This window comes from Mauremys reevesii, linkage group 11 (assembly GCF_016161935.1).
Source record: "Mauremys reevesii isolate NIE-2019 linkage group 11, ASM1616193v1, whole genome shotgun sequence".
Classification (NCBI taxonomy): Eukaryota; Metazoa; Chordata; order Testudines; family Geoemydidae; genus Mauremys; species Mauremys reevesii.
In genome coordinates this window covers 35350782-35370380 of record NC_052633.1, presented here as the reverse complement: position 1 = coordinate 35370380, position 19599 = coordinate 35350782, and the positions used below count along the sequence as shown (strand labels likewise).

Here is a 19599-nt window from a genome sequence, read left to right as displayed (position 1 = left end):
TCTGAAGTTGTGTAATGTGTTTTATTTTTAATACATTAATGTATCATTAAGGCATCAAAAGAAATATTTGCCCTGTGGGGACACCTTTCAGTTACGATTGAGGTATTATAGTTTTGTGGTTCCATTTTAGAGGAAACATGAGGTTTTTTTCCTCTTCTCCCGCACTGCCCTTCCTTCCCCCCACTTACCCCTCCACTACATAGTGTCACTACTATAAGACAGAGTTCAGGTTCTTTGGGCACCTTAATTGAATTTCCATGCCTGAGCCTGTATGATTGTCTTTAAATTTAACCTTTATTCTGAATTTCCTTTCTTTGTACTGATTTGGGCTACAGCATTAGAAGAAGGTTGTCATCCCACTTTACTCTTAAATTACTGTATGTGCTGTTAAACTTAACTCCAGTTTAATATAGTTATTTTTTTATTTGGGACTAATGATTAAACAAGCATTAGTTTTTCACTTTCTTTGGTGAAAATCTTAATTTTCGAAAGTAAAGTTCACAGATCCAAATACTGATGCTAAATTTAACAATTAATCTTAAATTTAACACAGAAAATCTTAGCAAATTGTACATAGCTTTTTCTTGATTGCTGGCACCATATACTGCATGCATGAAAGACCTGTCTGCTGCAAGCTCATTTTTGTTCACATTCTTTCATATATTAGCTTTGTACTATTTTCTTTTATATGGAAGGTATAACATTTGGGAAGCTAAATATATTTCTAGGTGTGTAGAATTATATCTTTTATGATATGCATTTGACACTTTACATTCTAAACTAGTGGAGAGAGAGTAAAGTTCATCTTAAATTGTTGCAAAAGCCAAAACAATGGAAGTCAACAATCTACTAACTTGTATTAAAATCTTTTCCCTTTTAGGCAAGAAATTCTGAAGTGGAATGGATGGGGATATAATGACTCCAAATTTATATTTAATAAGAAGGGACAAGCAGAATTCACAGGAAAAAGGTAAATGAAATTTCTGGCATCACTGTGTAGCTAATATTATGAAGTTTCTTGTTTTAAGCATCTTATTTTTTAGAATCTGTATTTGTGTAGTGTTTTAAATCAATCTATCTGAAAGATGATTGCTTCTTTGGCATGTCCTATAGAATAAGCTTAATGTTGCTATCTGCATTTTTAATAACTTTACTGAGTTATAAAATAGTACTTTACTAGTGTGGATAGTAAAATAAACCTTCACTGAGGGTTAATTCACTGCATGCCTTATTAAAAGCTTAAAATGGTCTTTTAGAGGACAACATAAGCAAAATTAATCTTCCCCATAATTTCAAGTGACATCCTGCTGAAGATTTAACTTGGTCTTGAGTCTCCATTATAACACTTACTCATCTAAAGTTTGGTCAGTATGCAGAATTCCTGAGTATTCTTCGATTCTAAGAATCTCATGAGAGAACAAGCATGTCATTTTACTGATTAGTAAAATACCAGTTGGTATTTTATGGGAAACCTTTATTCATGTGTAGAAGTTTCATTGGTGATCATAAAATATTTCTTGGATCAGGGTTGTGCTGAGGATAAATACATTAGATTGTGAGATGCCCAGATATTACTGTAATGGGGGAGAGGGGGGCAATATAAGTACCCAGTTAGGGTTGTCAGGCATCTGTTTTTCGACTGGAATGCCTGGTTAAAAAGGGATCATGGCGACTCCGTCAGCACCACTGACTGGGCCATTAAAAGTCTGGTCGGCAGCACAGCGGGGCTAAGGCAGGCTCCCTGCTCTGGCTCTGTGCAGCTCCTAGAAATGGCTGGCATGTCCCTGTGGCCCCTCGGTGCAGGAGCAGCCAAGGAGGCTCTACATACTGCCCCTTCTCTGATGCTGGCTCCGCAGCTCCCGTTGGACGGGAACTGTGGCCAATGGGAGCTGCGAGGGCAGTGCCTGCTTCCGGGGTGGGGCGCAGTGTGCAGAGAAACCAACTGCATCTCTGCCTAGGGGCCACAGGGACATGCTGGCTGCTTTCGGGAGCCGCCTGAGGTAAGTGCTGCCCGGAGCCCTCCCAACCCTCTGCCCCAGGCCAGTGAAAGTGAGTGAGAGTATGGGAGAGCAAGCAAGTGTTGTGGGGGGGGAATAGAGTGCAAAAAAAGAATGGTATACAGAAGGTAATTGAGTGCTCCTATTTTTGCTACTTCCCATAATATAAAATAAGAGAACATTCAAGAGAAATGGAAGATAAATTTTAAAATAGTCAAAGGAATACATATTTGCACATTACATAATTACCCCATGGAACTCATTGACCTTAATGATATTTTGTGCCAAAAAGTAGTAGGATTCAAAAATTAAACATTTGTGTAGGTGGAAATATCAACATTTCCATTAGATACGATTATGTGTCTTAACTGATTCAATCTTAACATTTCTATATAATTGTTTTATATTTAACACTAAATATACATAATTTTGCAGACCTGGATATGAATTTGAATCTAATAAACTTTCCCTTGTGCTGCATAAGTACAAATAAGTAAGACGTTTATCTGATTTACGTAATATTTAATATGAAGAAGAACCCATGTAATATAGACTTTATGTTTCAGGTATAGGTTGAGTGGTATGGTGTTACCTGTTTTGAAGGAATGGATGGAAAAAACCTTTGGAGCAAGTCTGGAGCACAAAATTACCTCTAGAGTAAGTAAATAGCTGAAGAGGCAGCTCCTTCAAACATATTGCACTCATGATGACATAACCATTCATCTGTTAGACATGACTCATGCTGTTACCCTCAGTATGCCCTTGCATATGGTTGAGTGCCTTAGTATTAATACAATATATTTATTTTTAAAAGTTATGTCTCCTTATAGACTAGTATATCAAAAGCTGGGTGACTTAAAATTACTGAAAGTCCAAATTGCTGTAATGTCACGCTTTAATCAAAAGATTAGCTACTTGTACAGGGAATATTGGGGTTACTTTTTGCATGGTGATATATTGTCTCAGACTGCCGAATGGAGGAGCCTGCCCAGAAATGAGAGAACTTTCATTTTGGAGTAAATATTTTATTTACTATGTGCAATAGGAAGCAAAATACAGAAAATATAATAGTTTAATGTTACATACCGTTTTAAATAATTTCTGTAGAATGACAGCGTCTATTGAACCTACTTGATAAGTTGCCCATGTATATCATCTGTTTGAGATTTGTATAGTATTTGAATGCGTCTCTGTGCATTAAGAACAGGAGTACTTGTGGCATCTTAGAGACTAACAAATTTATTTGAGCATAAGCTTTCGTGGGCAACAGCCCACTTCATCGGATGCATGCCCATGAAAGCTTATGCTCAAATAAATTTTACTCTAAGGTGTCACAAGTACTCCTGTTCTTTTTGTGCATACAGACTAACACGGCTGCTACTCTGAAACCTCTCTATGCACTGAAGATTTTGGCTTTGCCAGGGTAACTGGGATATTAAACTGTGGTTGTTTTTTGAAAGTTGCAGCAAGCTTTAATAGATCTTAATTGTGTTCAGTTCATGGAACATTGTTTAAAATCATTTGGTGTTATAACACTTAAAATTCTCAGAGCTGAATTTTTTTTAAATCGTTTTTTAAAATCAAATTCACTTTTCACCGTTTACACTTTTATTTACTTTTGTACGTGACTTGGACAATGAACATAGACTAGTCAAAGAAGCCACTAAGTGTTTCTCTTTAGTTCACATGCACAATTATTTATTGTATTATGGGAGTCCCTGGGGAGCCAGATAAAGGCCCTAGTATGCTACGCACCATACAGACGTAACAAAAAGATGGTCCCTTCCCTGAAGAGCTTAAAATAAGTGTAAGAATGTACCTGCGTTTGGGTTGCAAATCTAGCAGGGAAAACTAACACGCAGACTAACTTAATTTGGAATAATCGCGTGGAAACTTTTCTCTATTGAGCTTTGTGAAAGTTCTTAAAGCAAAACGTAGATGTGGGTCTTAAACTGACAATTTTTCCTTATTTTTTTTTAATTCAAGCAATCCTTAATTTTTTAATTTCTAAAAATCCCTCAAATTGGAAAATCTTTTTTCCTATTTTCTTCCTTTCTCACTTTTTGGGGAGCGGGTGGGGGAGGTTGAATGGAAGTGAATTGTGGAGTGTCAGGATTAGAAATTTCAGCCAGTCATAGCTCAGAAAAGTTTGAATACTCAAAATTTCAGCCTTTAATCAGATCGCTCCTTTTTAGGATACACCTGTAAGTGAAGTTATAGTATTGCTTGGAGAATTATTAATACTTATGTGTAAAATGGGAAAAGCCCAGTTTATTTGAAAGTAACTTTTTACTTGTAACACAGCAAAATTACTCGGCAATCATTGAAAAATGGAAGATGGAACCTCCACTACCATTTTTAGTTACTCTTCAGAGTAGAACGGCACTTAGACTGTAAAGATCTTTCTTTGTGCCTTATCTTCAGTGAAGGGCTAAATCCTGTATTTCGCCCTGTTTCAGCTAGCTGCTTTGTGATCTTTCCTTACACTCTCTCAGTGCTAGGGAGTAAGACTATGTTGTGGTTTTTGTGAAGCACTGTGGACTATTGTACTGAACAAATCATTGGCTTTTGACAGTGACATACTGAACAATTTATCTGACAAATAAGAGTTAGAGGGATCAGTGAGGGGCCCAGTCTACAGAAGAGAATGCAATTGAGTGGAGGAATCAAAAGGGACTGGTAGGTAGTGTAGTTGGAATTGAGGCCAGGGATGATAATGAAGACAACTTTAATTGGGTTAAATTCAAATAAACACAACAAAATATGTGTATTTATCAATCACTAAGTCTAATCTGGGTAGTTGGGTTTGTCATGAGACCAGCACGATTTAGGGGAATCCCTAGTAGTAATGATTTTTCTTTTCTTTTCTTGTAGGCTTTCTTAAATACTAGTGATGTACCCCCATCTATTGTAAATGAAGAATTTCTTCAGGATCTTAGAGCCACTAAAATTTCATTTTCACAGGAAGCAGAAGATAGGGTGTTCAGAGCTCATGGTAAGATCAAGTCCAATGTGTAATTTTACGCTTTTAGAAGTATATTTGATTTTTAAAAATCCTTGTAACTTGATTTTTTTTTATATATTTCAGGTCACTGCCTACATGAGATATTTGTGCTAAGGGAAGGAATGTTTAAACGAATTCCCGATATAGTTGTATGGCCAGGTAAAATTTTTTAAATTTATTTTTTTCTTCTGGCGGCTGTAGCTCCCCATGACTGATAAAGAAGGGCAGTAGTTTGGGAAGCAGTCCTGTCACACTAGTTGGATATCTCTCACTTTGTCATTAGCTTGCAATAAATAAACTGAAATTGTTAGTGGCCAGCAGTCAAAAATGGCTTCAGTCTCACCTTTTAAGAGTAGTCATTTTTACTTAAATTTTTACTTTGCAGTCGAGATGTTTTCATCTCTATATGTTACCATGGGGTATTCACTGCAGTGTTAGATTTATCCTAAGGTCTTTAATTTCATTTAATAGTTCTAAATAAGTCTTTCATTGTAAGGTTAATGCTCATAGTTATAATCAAATGACTGCATACAACTTCTCAATTTTTAACAAAAGATTAAACATTGTCTTGGTGCTGTGTGCCTTTTTGTACTGATGACCAACCCACTTCACGCGTGCTGTAACTCCTGAATTTCCTGGGGTTTTAGCACTTGGTTGGGAATAATTACAACATTCCTGTAATTCATTAAATACATCCCTGAATTATTGATATGTACTCTCAACCTTAATGCCATTTTAACACGGTTTATCTGGGAGTTTTTAATTAAAAAAATACCTAGGAAGTTTCATGCATGAACCATATACAAGAAACCAAAAGAGGACATTGCCATGTAATAGTTCTAATTTGAAGATGCCAAGTATCAACCTTGAATCTTTTATTTTAACTTCTTTATGATCATATTCACAAGTATGCTGTGGCTGCTGTGTCACTCTGGAGCATGAAAGCAGCCAGAGCTTACTGATCAGTTAACTAGGATTACAGGTGCTTTGCAATGCAAAGCAGCCAGAGTTCATACCCCCTGTTTCTCTATCTTCTGCTCTCCAAATTCCTCCTGCCTCTTGCACCTCCCTACATTCCCCTGCATATGCACAGTGAAATCCCTCCTTGTCCTCCACATGGGCGGCAAGTCCTATGGGCCCGTGGTTCCTGGGCACCTGGAATATTCCTACCCTGCAGTGTTTGGGACTAGGGCGCTCCCACCCGCGCATCCCCCAGGCCATTTAAAACAGCTCAGGGCCCCCACTCACCACTGGCAGCGCAGTGGAGCTGAGTGGCTTCCTCCCTGCTCACTCCATGTGGCTGCTGGCCACTCCCTGCAGCCCCTGGGTGGGTTGGGTCTGTGTCCTGCCCTAAGTGCCCCTGCAGCCAATGGGAAGCTGTGGAGGCAGTGCCTGGGGATAGCATCACATGGAGACTCCCAGTCTGCCTTGCCTAGGAGCCCCAGGTAAGCACCGCACTCCCCTACCCCCTCCCAGAGCCTGCACCCCAACTCCGTTCCAGCACTTGCACTCCCAGCCCGGAGCCTGCACACAGCACCCAAATTCCCTCCCAGAGCCTGCACACAGCACCCTCTCCTATACCTCCACCCCTTCCCCAAGTCCAGAGCCCCTTACTCCTGCCTGCACTCAGAGCCTGTACCCCAGACCCCCTCCCCCCACCCAAACTTCCTCCCAGAGCCTTAGGCAGGTGGAGGGTGGAGTTGGCAGGGGGAGGGCAGGTTCTGGGCACCACCAAAATTTCTACAAACCTGCCACCCCTGGTCCTCCACACTCTCTTGAGTGCACCCACCCTAATTTCACCCTTTCTGGCATTCCTTCTGTTCTCTTGCACATGCACACATGAGCCCCTAATTTCAACCTCCTGCCTTCTTTGTTGCAGAGGCATAGTGCAACGGGTAGCTTCTGAAAAGAAGTAGCTGATGTTATAATAATTGAAAGCTTTTTTTCAGAGCCTGAGGCACAAAAAAAGCCTTTCCTTCAGAGAAATACACTAAGAACTGCCCTCTTTTAAAACTGCAGCTATTTTTCATCAATTAGATTGGCTCTAGTTTTCAGCTAGGTCTAGTTTAGATACCTATTTAAAAATTAAATTAAAAAAATTATATCTCTAAACTTCACACAGTGAATAATTTGAATCATCTGTCTGTCTCTTTTTGCTCTGGAAGTTCCCCAGCTGTTGTTGATGATCCCTGGGTAGGCCAGGAGTCTTGTGCTTTCTGTATAATTTAAACCTGATGCTGTTTTCAGCCTGGAATAACTCCACAGCCTCAGTATATTTGTGGTATTGTTTCACTTAATGTCAATTTTGTCTATTTGAGCCCATTTATTCTTCTTGGAAGTCTCTGCCCTGGCTTTGAAAAGAGGCTAAGGCACTACTAGAGTGGCTGAAGTACTATCAAGTCCTAAAGAATTAGTAGGTGACTAGTAAGTTTGCTTAAATTGAAGCTAACTGTTCAAAAGCCTGTTCCAACTGGAATCTATTTATTCTTAATTAGGTTGCCATGATGACGTAGTTAAAATTGTGGAACTAGCCTGCAAACATAATCTTTGCATAATACCATTTGGTGGTGAGTATTGTACCTTTAAAAATTTTGGTAGGGTAAATTTAAACTATAAAGTTACATATTTCTTTAAATTCAATTCAAGTGGCTAGTGCTAGGGCATGAGGTCATGGCAATAAATCAGCCAACTCTACACAGGTGTAACTTGAGCATTTACAGGTGTTGAGTATATATTTATAAAGTACTGTTTAAAGTAGTAGTCATATGTCAAGACTTTGGCAAGGTTGTTAATTACTTTCTATTTGAAGACAAATAGATCCCATAGAATTTATAATCTTATTTGCTGTGCTTGGTTCACTGAAATCTAGTGGAAGCCTTTTACATTTGTCAGCACCTGAATGTTCCTCTATATAAGAGGAGCAACTTATTTTTTGAGGTGGTGTCTGCATATTCCCACTAGTGCTGCTGCACTTTGGGAACCTTCTAGAAGAGCAGTTTCCATTTGGGCCTGAATGAGCATGCAGCACCAAACATTGGGAGCAGAAGTTACAAGGAAACCATGCAGGCAGTTCCTCCTTTTTTGGCAGTTAGCTGTGGGCATATATTTTTCTCGTGGTAATTTCAGCAATAATCTTGTTGAGGCTTTTTAAACAGTAAACTTTAGATAGTTTGTTTGCTCAGTTATATTCTTGGGTCATATTTGGCTCATTTCTGAAGCATCGAGTCAGTTCAGATTCCTGAAGTCTGGGCCCAAGCATTTGATGTGCCTCAAAGAAAACCATTTCTTGGTATAGCGTTTTACATGCTGGGCCTTTTACACAATAGGCTCAAAAGCACAGGCACATTCAGATCCTGACATTTCTCATGAAGGAAGGTCTTATGGCCAAACCCCCTCAGATTTGTCCTCAGCACAGAGATGGAGAGGCCTTTCAAGTCCTGTGTTGGGAAACAGAAGACTTTAGTCCTGGAACTGACAACTTTTATAAGCTCCAAGACGTCAGAGCAGTGTCAGGCTCTGGGGTAGTTCTGGCATTGAGGAAACCACTTCCATCATCATCTGTCTGGCGCCTAGATTTGTCAGTGCTGGAGACTTCAAAAGTGCCTCTGTCCTTAAGGGAGTCAGTGTGTTTGTACGGACTCCCCATTTCTGAAGTCTTTCAGCTCTGTGGAAGCCTTTGGCTGAGTTTGCTTCTTATTCATCCAGAAACAGGGTCTCGGTTGGGCTTGACATTTTTGGAGACCTCACTTGTGCTCTTCTTTGCCCTTAAGCATATATGGGTAAGAAAATGGGGCTAGGAGATAATCTCTGCCTTGGAGCATTCTGTGCCATTACAAGAGAGAGACATTATCACATATCCAGGGAGTGCAATAGGCAGATTGGAGGCCCCTTTTCTGCCTCTTGTAATTCCAAGGGTGCCTCTGTCTCTTTGAATCCTCGAGTTCTGCAATAATTAATCAGACTTCACCCTTCTTTGGTGACCATATACGTGACAACTGTCAGTGGGCCTGTGTCTTCCAACATAGTACTCATTCTGTGCCAGAATGATCTACTGGAGATCCACATATAGATCTAGAGGATATTCCAGAGTCCCTTGATTTGAAAGTCTTTGTTTTGGGGCTATTTGGTTTGGCCTGTGTGCTGACTGGCTTGGTCTTCCAGGTTTACCTGGACAGCTCAAGGAACAAGGTAACTTCACCTACCAAGAGTTAACATTACATGAAGAGCTTGCACTCAGTTCCCTGGGATAACTTTATGCGGACTCCTTTTTCTTATCCTCACTTAATTTGTGAATAACATCGCCATATTATTAAAGACCTTCCTCAACTTCTTGAGGATCAAAGGACCGTTAAAAGGGTAGCTGAGATATCTGCCTCTTTAACTCATAATTCTTCCTCTTCCAAAAGGGCTCAATTTCAAATTCAACCTCCTTTGCTACATTCATTTGTAGAAGCTGTCTTTTTTATACCACCTCTGGTCAGATTCCACAACAGGTATTTCAGTATTTTATATACTCATCTCTAGGTTTTTATGTGCTCTCTCTAGCCTTTGAGAAGTCTGAGGTCTCGAGCTGGCTGCTATGCAGTATATGACAAAAATGCGTTAGATTGATATCTTGGTCAAAAGAGGTGTGACCTTTGGTTTTATTCACACACTCACGCAGTTCCGTGCTCTCAACTTGGCATCTAGATTTGATGTTTGCTTTAGGACGACAGCTTTGTGACTCTTGTTTAACTAGAACTCCTCAGCCCACTTTCCTGGGACATTGTACTACTAGTTAGACTCTCATGAGTGGGAACATGTAGCGGCCACTGGAAGGAAGAAAGCTTTCTTACCAGTAACTGTGGTTCTTTGAGGGTGGTGCTTCTCTGTATTTGCACCACACCCACCTTTTCCCTCTTTAAAGTTCTATTCTGGGGTTTAAAAGAAGGGAATGAGATGGTTGGGGAAATTGATGGCCTTCGTTAGCCTATGCTCTGAATGTTTGGTACCACAAGGTGGAATTTGTGCAGCTGAACAGGAACTCCTTTTATGAACTTTCAAGAAATTCTGAAACTCCAGGGGAACGTCCCACAAATGTGAATGTGCAAATGTAATGCACCCTCAAAGAAACAGTTAGTGTCACACAACCTTTCTAAGTGACATGTGCCACATACCTAAAATGTGTATCTTAGTCAAATGTGGATAACCAAGATCAAGGCAAACTATTTCAATCTATTGATATTTCCAATATTTGCAGGAGGAACAAGTGTTTCTAGTGCTCTTGAATGTCCTGCAGATGAGAGAAGAACTATTGTTTCATTGGATACATCACAAATGGTATGTAATACAAAATTTAGGGGAAACCTCGGAGGAATTAACATTTAAGTGTACTGAAAATGTTTCAGAAGTTAAATTACTGTAGTATTTCATTGTTACCTGATACTGCAAGAATAAAAAAAGGGGGGGGGGAGAAGTTTGCCCACAAATTTTTTTTAAATTGCTTCAATATTTTATTATATATCCAAAAGCAAATAGAATGCAACTTTGAAAAGCTGTACCATATATGTAAACTACTGGTCACTGGAAGCACACTCTATTCAGAGAGGTCCAGCATTGTTCTGTTGCTGATGTTATCAGTGTATACTGCATGATGGCCATTGTGAAGGGACCTAACAAAATAGTACATTTTCTTTTCTATTGAATGCCCCTTGTATCCTTGCTAATGACGTGAATTTGCAGGTTACTGTTTAAAATAGCAGTATACATAAATTTGTTACAAATAGACAAATGTAAAAAAAATATTAAGAGTCTTAGCATTTTTACCCTGGTGTAAAAGTTACAGGGGTCTTAAAGGGACAACAGTTTGCAAATTGTACTTTGGAAATTTTTGCTTGCTACAGTAACACCTAAGATTATTGTAAGTGAAATATTAGAGGGAGATGATATTCATTGTTTACTACTTGCATTTGAGTGCACTTCCTGCAGAGTCAGTTTCACTGTGCAGTGTTTTTTGCACAGTAACATTTACAAAACACAGGTCGGCAGGGGAAGACTCATAGTCAGTGGTAGTAGTTTAAACTAAACTTTCTTTAAATTGACTAGATTTCAAGTTGACAATGTCCCTTTAAATCAGTGAGTGGATGTATTATATGCTACATTGCGGAATTACAAGGAGACTTCAAGTTTGTCACATGCTTAGTGCTATTGAAACTTCGTTTTCTGTATTCACTACTTTTCCATTGATAGGAGGGATTGCACACTTGTAAAAACAGTTTTGTAGCTGTACAGTAATCAAACGCTACCTTTCAGAAATGACATTCTGTTTTTAATCTAGTATTGTGTTCTGCAACATTTTGCAAAGCTGTGTTGGCTTGCTTCTCCATTCTCCATCACTCCTCAGAGCACTTCATTGGCCTGGGAGCAAAGGCTGGGTTTTGACTCCCTTTCTATGGCAGTTCGGGTGGCAGGGCAGCTTGCAGCTTTGTCTTTCAACCTGGCTCAGGGAATTCCTCTTTTATAAGAGCTCCTAGTGGCAACTGCTCCTTGCTTTCACAGGCATCCTGAATGGAGTGGAATTGAGGAGCAGAGACAGCAGTGCTCACATATGTGGACTAGAAGTGATCTGTGGCCCACAGTGTGGGAACCTCTGGTCAAGGAAAAAAAACAACTTTAAGTCATTAATTGTGCTATGGTGCTCTTCTCAATCATCCAGTTGCATTAAGAGTAAATGTGAACTACAGGTTGTAAATGAGTTTACTGTGACTTCATTAATTAACATATCTGTTTAAAATATAGAAAATCTAATATGAGCATCAGATGTCATTAGTGAAACAGAGTAAGGTGAAAAATATTGTTGTCTGAACTACAAACTGGACATCTCTCTGAACTAGGGCTGTCGATTAATCACAGTTAACTCATGTGCTTAACTCAAAAATAATCATGATTAAAACAATCACAATTAATATCACTGTTAAACTATAGAATACCAATTGAAATATATTTAACTATTTTTGGACATTTTTCTACATTTTCAAATATATTGACTTGGATTACAACACAGAATACAAAGTGTACAGTGCTCACTTGTTACAAATATTTGCACTGTAAAATGATTAAAAAAATAGTATTTTTAATTTCACCCCATACAAGTACCATAATGATCTCTCTATTGTGTAAGTGCAAGTGACAAATACAGATTTTTTTTATACGTAACTGCACTCAAAAATAAAACAATGTAAAACTTTAGAGCCTACAGGTCCACTTCTTATTCATAGCCTACTTCTTATTCAGCCAACTGGTAAGACAAACAAGTTTGTTTACATTTGCAGGAGATAATGCCGATGGCTTCTTATTTACAATGTCACATGACAGTGAACAGGCATTCGCATGGCACTTTTGTAGCCAGCATTGCAAGGTATTTACGTGCCCGATATACTAAACATTCAGATGCCCCTTCATGCTTTGGCCACCATTCTGGAGGACATGCTTCCTTGATGATGCTAGTTAAAATAATAATTTATTACTTACATTTTGACTGAACTCCTTGGGGGAGAGTAGTATGTTCCCTGCTCTGTTTTACCTGCATTCTGGCATCTATTTCATATTATAGTAGTCTTGGATGATGACCCAGCACATGCTCGTCTTAAAAACACTTTCACTGCAGATTTGACAAAACTCAAAGAAGGTACCAATGTGAGATTTCTAAAGATAGCTATAGTACTCAACCCAAGGTTTAAGAATCTGAAGTGCCTTCCAAACTCTAAGAGGGTTGAGGTGTGGAGCATGCTTTCAGAAGTCTTAAAAGAGCAACAATTTGATGCAGAAACTACAGAACTCGAACCACCAAAAAAGAAAATCAGCCTTCTGCTGGTGGCATTTGACTCATGATGGTGAAAGTGAACCTGCGTCAGTTTGCACTGCTTTGTATAGTTATTGAGCAGAGCCAGTCATCAGCATGGACGCATGTCCTCTGGAATGGTGGTTAAAGATGAAGGGACATATGAATATTTAGTGCATCTGGCATGTAAATATCTTGCAATGCCAGCTACAACAGTGCCATGCGAAAGTGTGTCAATTTCAGGCGATGTAAATAAAAAGCGGGCAGCATTATCTCCTGAAAATGTAAACAAACTTGTTTGAGAGAGTGGCTGAATAAGAAGTAGAACTCAGTGGACTTCTAAGCTCTAAAGTTTTACATTGTTTTATTTTTGAATGCAGTTACTTTTTGTACATAGTTCTACCTTTGTACGTTCAACTTCCATGATAGAGATTGCATTACACTACTTGCATGAGGTGAATTGAAAAATACTATATTTTGTTTTTTACAGTGCAAATACTTGTGATCAAAAATATAAAATGAGCACTGTACACTTTGTATTCTGTTGTAATTTAAATCAATATATTTGAAAATGTAGAAAACATCCAAAAATATTTAAAGGGTATTCTCTTATTGTCTAACAGTGCAATTAATTGTGATTAATTTTTTTAATGGCTTGACAGCCCTACTCTGAACATATAATAGGTGCCTGTTCTGCTAAAGACCCATTGCAGTAAAAAAAAAAAACACTTAGAGTTTAAACATTGTCTCAAAGAGAACCACTGAACAGGAACAATGGTATAAGAGAGGACATGCATAAAGGTCTGTTTTGAGGCACTGAGTGATTCAGTTAACTGATCTGAGGAACTTAAGTTAACTAAGATGCATGTATAATGAGGCTAAATGTTCAGTTGCTTTAGGAGTATAGAAATAAGGATGTTTTTCTGGGTTTGAGTAACTTAACCAACTTTTAATGGGAAATGCCGTTTTTATTATGTGAAAGCTTTATATTTAAAAAACTGTTTGGTAGCTGGCGTCGAACTTATTTTTTAAATTTCTGTAAAGATTTTACACAGCTTAATATTCATCAGTGCATTAGTTTTTCAAACTTCAGTGCATCTTTTTTGTTTGGATTTAAACAATCTTCTTTTGAGTGTGGGTCACATGTACGCCGTGCACCTGAGCCCAAAAATTCTTGTGAATAGTGTCCACGGTCTGAGCCTGCATCCTAGGTCTCTGCATGATTAGTACTGAGGTTATAAAAGAAGGTGTGGCCTGACCACCTCTCCAGTTCCTCCTTGCTGCTGCATGGCCTGGGTTGTAATTCTGTGTCTGAAACTATCTTTGTACTGTCTCTCATATCTGTAAATATAGTGGTTTATAGTTTTTAGTGTCTTTAATAGTTTAGATTAGCTTTTCCCCACCATGGGGACCCTCTCCATTTCCTACTCTTGGAAGAAGGACTATGCTCAGAGTTCCAGGGTTTAAGAACTGTTCTCTGCTTCTTGGTCAGTGGTGACCACCTGCTCTGCCTTTACTGCCTTGGGGAGGCATGTATCTCCACTAAGTGCAGTATCAGCTGCTCCTGCCCTCCCCAGATCCAAGAGCGATGAGAGCTTCAACTGAGCAAGTATTTCATGCAGAAAGCCATGAGACCCCAGTTGGTTTCAGGCCACGAAGACCACCCCCATTATACATTGGTCTCGATCCTTGAGCAGTGCCCCTCCAAGCAGGAGCTCTGGAGTAAAGACCAGATCTGATAAATTCAAAGATCCGCTGTCTCACTCTTATAAGAGTAAGACACTCTTACAGACACAAGAAAAGATCTTCCTCCAGATCTGGTCCCCAACTCCTATCAAATCAGGTGATTCTTCATGTTTGCTATAAAGATTTAGGCCTGCTTAAGCCTTCTGGCCATATGAGTAAGGCACACAGGAGCAAGGATCCACCTGTACTAGCATGTAAGCCGAACGAGCTTCTCCAACCTACTGACCACTAAGCCAGATCCAACTATACTGACTACTGGGATGCCTCGCACTCCGGAACAGACTGAGACACATACTTCCTCTGCTTTCAGGTTCAGTCTTTCTGAGGGATGTTTCAGCATCAGAAGAGGAATCTACTTTGAGAAGAAAGTACTTCTCTCTTGCTCTGTCCACGAGATGGAGTCTCCATCTACTGGCACCTACAGTATTGCTGATGGAACAAGATCAGGCCCTTTTTGTCTGCTGAATCCAATATTCAGGATGAACCATCTCCTCCATAAAGGGAAGTTAGCCTGGACAGGCTTTTAGAGTGTCTTGGTCTCATGCCCACCCACATAGCTCCCCTCGCCCTCCTCCGAGACTGCTATACCCATTGTCTTGGGGTCCTCCTCAAGCAGCCTTCAAACCAGTATACTGGCCCTATTGGATTTGTGTGAGCAGCTTACCATCCATCTTTCGCTAAGCAATAGCAACTGGCTCCACTGGAATATGCGAAGGAGGAAGATGAGCCAAACCCACCACTACTGGTGGTACCAATAGGCATATCGTCGTCCTCATCTGATGAGGCAGTTTCTCCAGCCACGCCATCCCTGCCTGATGACCATTGACTATATCAAGAATAATGCAGAGGGTGGCAACTGAACTTCAGATCCCACTTGAGGATATTCTTGATACCTGACATAAGCCTGGACATCCTGCGGACCCAATTGGGTAGCTCTCCCAGTAAATGAGGCCATGGAATCAGCCAGTGTGGTATGGCAAACACCAGGATTATGTACCTACCCCTAAAAGGGCTGAAAGATGATACTTTCTACCTGTGAAAGGGGCACACTTTTTTTTGTTCACGCCCCCTCCCCACAACTCCCTAGTAGTACAAGCAGTCATGGAAAGATTCAGGGAACAGCTTGGAGAATGAACTTTAATGTAAATTAGATTAAAGTTTAAAATCAACCATACAGACGTTTGTTTAAAACTAATTTCTAACCGGCACATCCCTAAATTAAGAAAATAATTTCATCTGTTGGATCTTTCTCCTTTTCTCCCTCCTAGTCAAAATCCAGGAACCATGTCTTCAGAGTGGTCTTGCATAGTCACACTTGCAGGATGGCCCCAGCACCACTAATTTTTATGGAAAGCAGTGGCAACTGGGGCAATACAAGTACCCCCCCCACACGGAATATTCAATGCTGCAGTTGTAAAATTAGGCAGTCCCAACCACACCAGTCCCTTCCTTTCTGTGGCAGGGTTAGGCTTTGGGGGCCTACTCTCAGTTTTCAGAGTGATCTAGTTACTTTAATAAAACTCCTAATTTTAACTGTTAAATTGTATTCTGGTTGGTGCTGGGTAGTTTATACCGTTGAATGCTTAGTCTGGGATTTTCAAAAGAGCCTTAGGGCGTTTGATGTCCAAATTCTATTGAACGTTAATGGGAGTTGGGTGCCTAGCTTCCTGAGTATCTCTGAAAATCCCAGCCTTGGTTTTTTAATGAGATTAGGGTTCTTGTAGCTTTTTTTAGTAGGGCCATTCAAGTCTCCAAAGACCTAGAAAAGAATGGGTTTGACCATTTTGCCTATATTTTTTCCCCTCTATCACAGAAGGGCAAACTTGTCTTGCATTTTGATCAAGAATCACTTCACTGTGTAGCTTGGGTGACAGTGAATTTCACAGAGCAAGTCATGTCAGGAAGAACAGGGCATTCAGCTGCAATCTAGATTCATTTACACTACAATGTTGCACTCAGAAGTGCAAAAGCTTTTCTCTATGGTTAGCAGATACTGGGCTGTAGAATACTATCTTCTACAGTTCTGAGACATATGGGTGGTTCTCCTCGTTCAGTGTTGTAGTGCAGGCAGCACAGGCTGCACCCCCTTCTCTGGCTTACTGCTAGAACTTGCATCTCTGTGGCCACAATTAGTTCCCACTGCTCCTGACCATTTCCTTTGCCAGTTCTATTTTTTTATATGGGATTTTTGAGCAGTGGAAAGCAACCTTTACTCTTTCTTTCTTCCTTCCTACTCTCCTAATTCAGGTATGTAACAGCATGTGACAGATGCCTTAATGGATGCAAATTGATTCTCAGCCAGGGCCATGGTGTGCAGTTCAGCAGTGGGACACCACATCTGCCAATGCCGCTGGACTGCGGATGCCAACTCAAATAAATCCTATTCTTATCCAAATTCACACTTGCTTTCGTAGTAGGGGAGAAGTTGGGTAAGAAGGTGGAGAGGAGTGCACCCCCAAACCAAAGCAGTCCTTTCCCATCCTATGCAGTGCCTCAAAGGATTACAAGCCCAACAGGCAGAAATGCTCCTTTTTGTCCAGCCTCATCACAAAAGCACTAAAGGAATGATAGCAACAGGTATGCCAAAGAAAACCCTTGACCCTTGTATCAGATGGCAAAACCATAGGTGGTGGCAGACACACCTCTTATAACTCACTGTGGCAACAAAAGGCTATGCCTCTGATCAGAAAATATTCTACTTCTCAGATGGAGGGGCTCTGTTCATTAGACAAGTGGGTAAAAGGTAATAAGTTCAGGTTATTCCCTCAGACTAAGAACCTCACCTCACCCAATCACCCATTTCAAGCAACCCTTCCAAATGCAAGTTATTGCTAAACAAGATCTCACAACTTGCAAACATAGGAGCAATTTAATTGATATCCTCAGAAGAGAGGTTTTTAGGGCTATACTCCATATTCATCTAGAAACATACCCAGGATGGGCGGGTCAGAGCCCTCCTAATTGTCAAATGAGTGAACAAATGGATGAAAATGATCAGATTCAGGATGGAGATCCTAGTCTCAACAAGTAGCACCCCGTCCAAGGTGATTCCTTGCTTCAGTGTACATAGCAGATCTACACAGCCTCATACATCCATGTCACCAGTGTCCATGGAGATTTGCATATTGCGTGGCCCACTACCTGTAGAAAATACTGCCACTCGGCCTTTTGTCTGGTCAGAACCAGACTTGCATCTCTGAGCACTCTCCTCTGTCTTTTCCTGGATGACATTCTGAACAGAGCTCCCACCAAAGAAGCAGCATACAGTACCACAAAATGGATAGTGGAGCTGCTTCAACTGCATGGCTTTGTGATAAACACCAAGAAAAGCTCATTGATCCCTTCCACAGAGAGCTCAGCTGGGATGGATATAGACACATCTGTGGCCAAAGTTTACCATCACTGGACAGATGAGAAAATCCAGAACCTGATATCTGTTAAGGAATACACAGCTATTCACAGCTTAGTATCTCCAGTCACTGGGCTTCCTAGTTTTAATGTATAGAAATGACCCCTGGAAAAACCCCATATCAGGTTTCTCCAGAAGGCTCTCTTCATGGTGAGGAACCGTAATGGAAATGTATCCAAGACAGATCCTGATCCCAAACCAGGTCCTGGGCTCCCTCGGGTGGTGGATGATCCCAGAGAATGTCCACAAGGGTCTTCCTATATCCCTTCCAGACCCATAGATACTCAGCCAGCCTGATGAGGTGGGGAGCATATCTGAGGGTAGGTCTATACTCACCGTCCGGGTCGACGCAGTGAGTTCAACTTCTCGGAGTTCGAACTATCGCGTCTAATCAAGATGCGATAGTTCGAACTCCCCGCGCACTCCGGTCGACTCTGGAACTCCTCCACTGCGAACGGCGGTGGCGGAGTCTACCTTGGAGCCACGGAGTTCGACCCTGCCGTGTCTGGACGGGTAAGTCAGTCGAACTAAGGTAGTTTGACTTCAGCTACGCTATTCGCTATTTCTTCCCCCCCCCCCACCCCCCCGTTATGTAGACCAGACCTGAGAGAGAGAACAGTGCAAGGCACATAGAACTGCATAGAAAGGAATCAGCATCAACCTCTTGCAGCTCAGAGTGGTGAAGTCCTTCGAAGGTTCCAAAGCCACATACAGGGCAACTACATACTGGTGCAGAACTGTGTCCTTATCCTGTCATATTTAATGTCTTTATCAGTGGTGGGAGATCCATGTGAATCAAACCTTGTGTTCACAATCAGGTTGTGGAAGAAAACGTACTGGCCAGGGGTGCCACATTCCTTATTGCAGATGTCAAAAAGGTTGAGTTCTCTTGATTAGACCAATGCACTTAGGAAATTAAGAAGTCAGCAAGATATTTGTAGCCTTTGGGTATCTGTCAAAAAGGCAATTTCTTGTAGTGCCAGAGTACCTCATGGTCTTAGAGCTCGCTGTTAGGGCTAAAACAATGTTGAAGACATGCCTCTAATCTTTCTATCATAGAAAGCTGCAAATTGACACAGTTGGGTGGATCTGATGCTTTTTTTGAGAGAAGTTCCACAGTCCTTGTTTAATGAGAACTCCTCAGCCCACCTTTCTCAAGGCCTGTCATTCTCTCTAGACTTCCACAAGTGTGAATACATAGAGGCCAGCTTGGAAAGTTACTTTGGTAAGTAACTGGTTCTTCAAGAGTGTTCTCTGCATATTCACACTGTCTCTTCACCTTTCACTTTTCCTTGGAGTTTGACTTCATTAGAAAGTTTGGGTTTTATGGAAGGAGCTTGAGGTGGCTGGGGCAGTCCAGTCCCCTTTACCTCTGTTACAAAGGTTTGCTGGCTCAAACAGGCACCGTTTTTCAGACGATTCCTGAGGCTTAGCCGTGTTGAGATCCCCACACCTCCAAGAAAGTGCCTATAGATTTAACCTCTGGACCACATCTATGATATTTTTGTCATCAGAACAATTTTAACCTAAAACTTAAAAAAAAAAAAAAAAACACCCTAGCTTTGGTCCATGACATATTGACTCAGTGTGGTAGAGAGTCTGGTAGATATTCCCTGTGTATGTG

The 19599-nt window shown here is 40.6% G+C and overlaps 1 protein-coding gene across 1 annotated transcript in view; it reads left to right on the top strand.

The window, feature by feature from the left end:
* Positions 1-19599, top strand: part of AGPS (alkylglycerone phosphate synthase) — a 132474-nt gene that overhangs the window by 18368 nt on the left and 94507 nt on the right. The window contains exons 2-7 of the mRNA XM_039494569.1: positions 881-970; positions 2564-2654; positions 4872-4992; positions 5086-5160; positions 7497-7568; positions 10241-10320. Of these exons, the coding sequence (XP_039350503.1) occupies positions 881-970; positions 2564-2654; positions 4872-4992; positions 5086-5160; positions 7497-7568; positions 10241-10320 (529 nt within the window). The remainder of the gene's footprint in view (positions 1-880; positions 971-2563; positions 2655-4871; positions 4993-5085; positions 5161-7496; positions 7569-10240; positions 10321-19599) is intronic.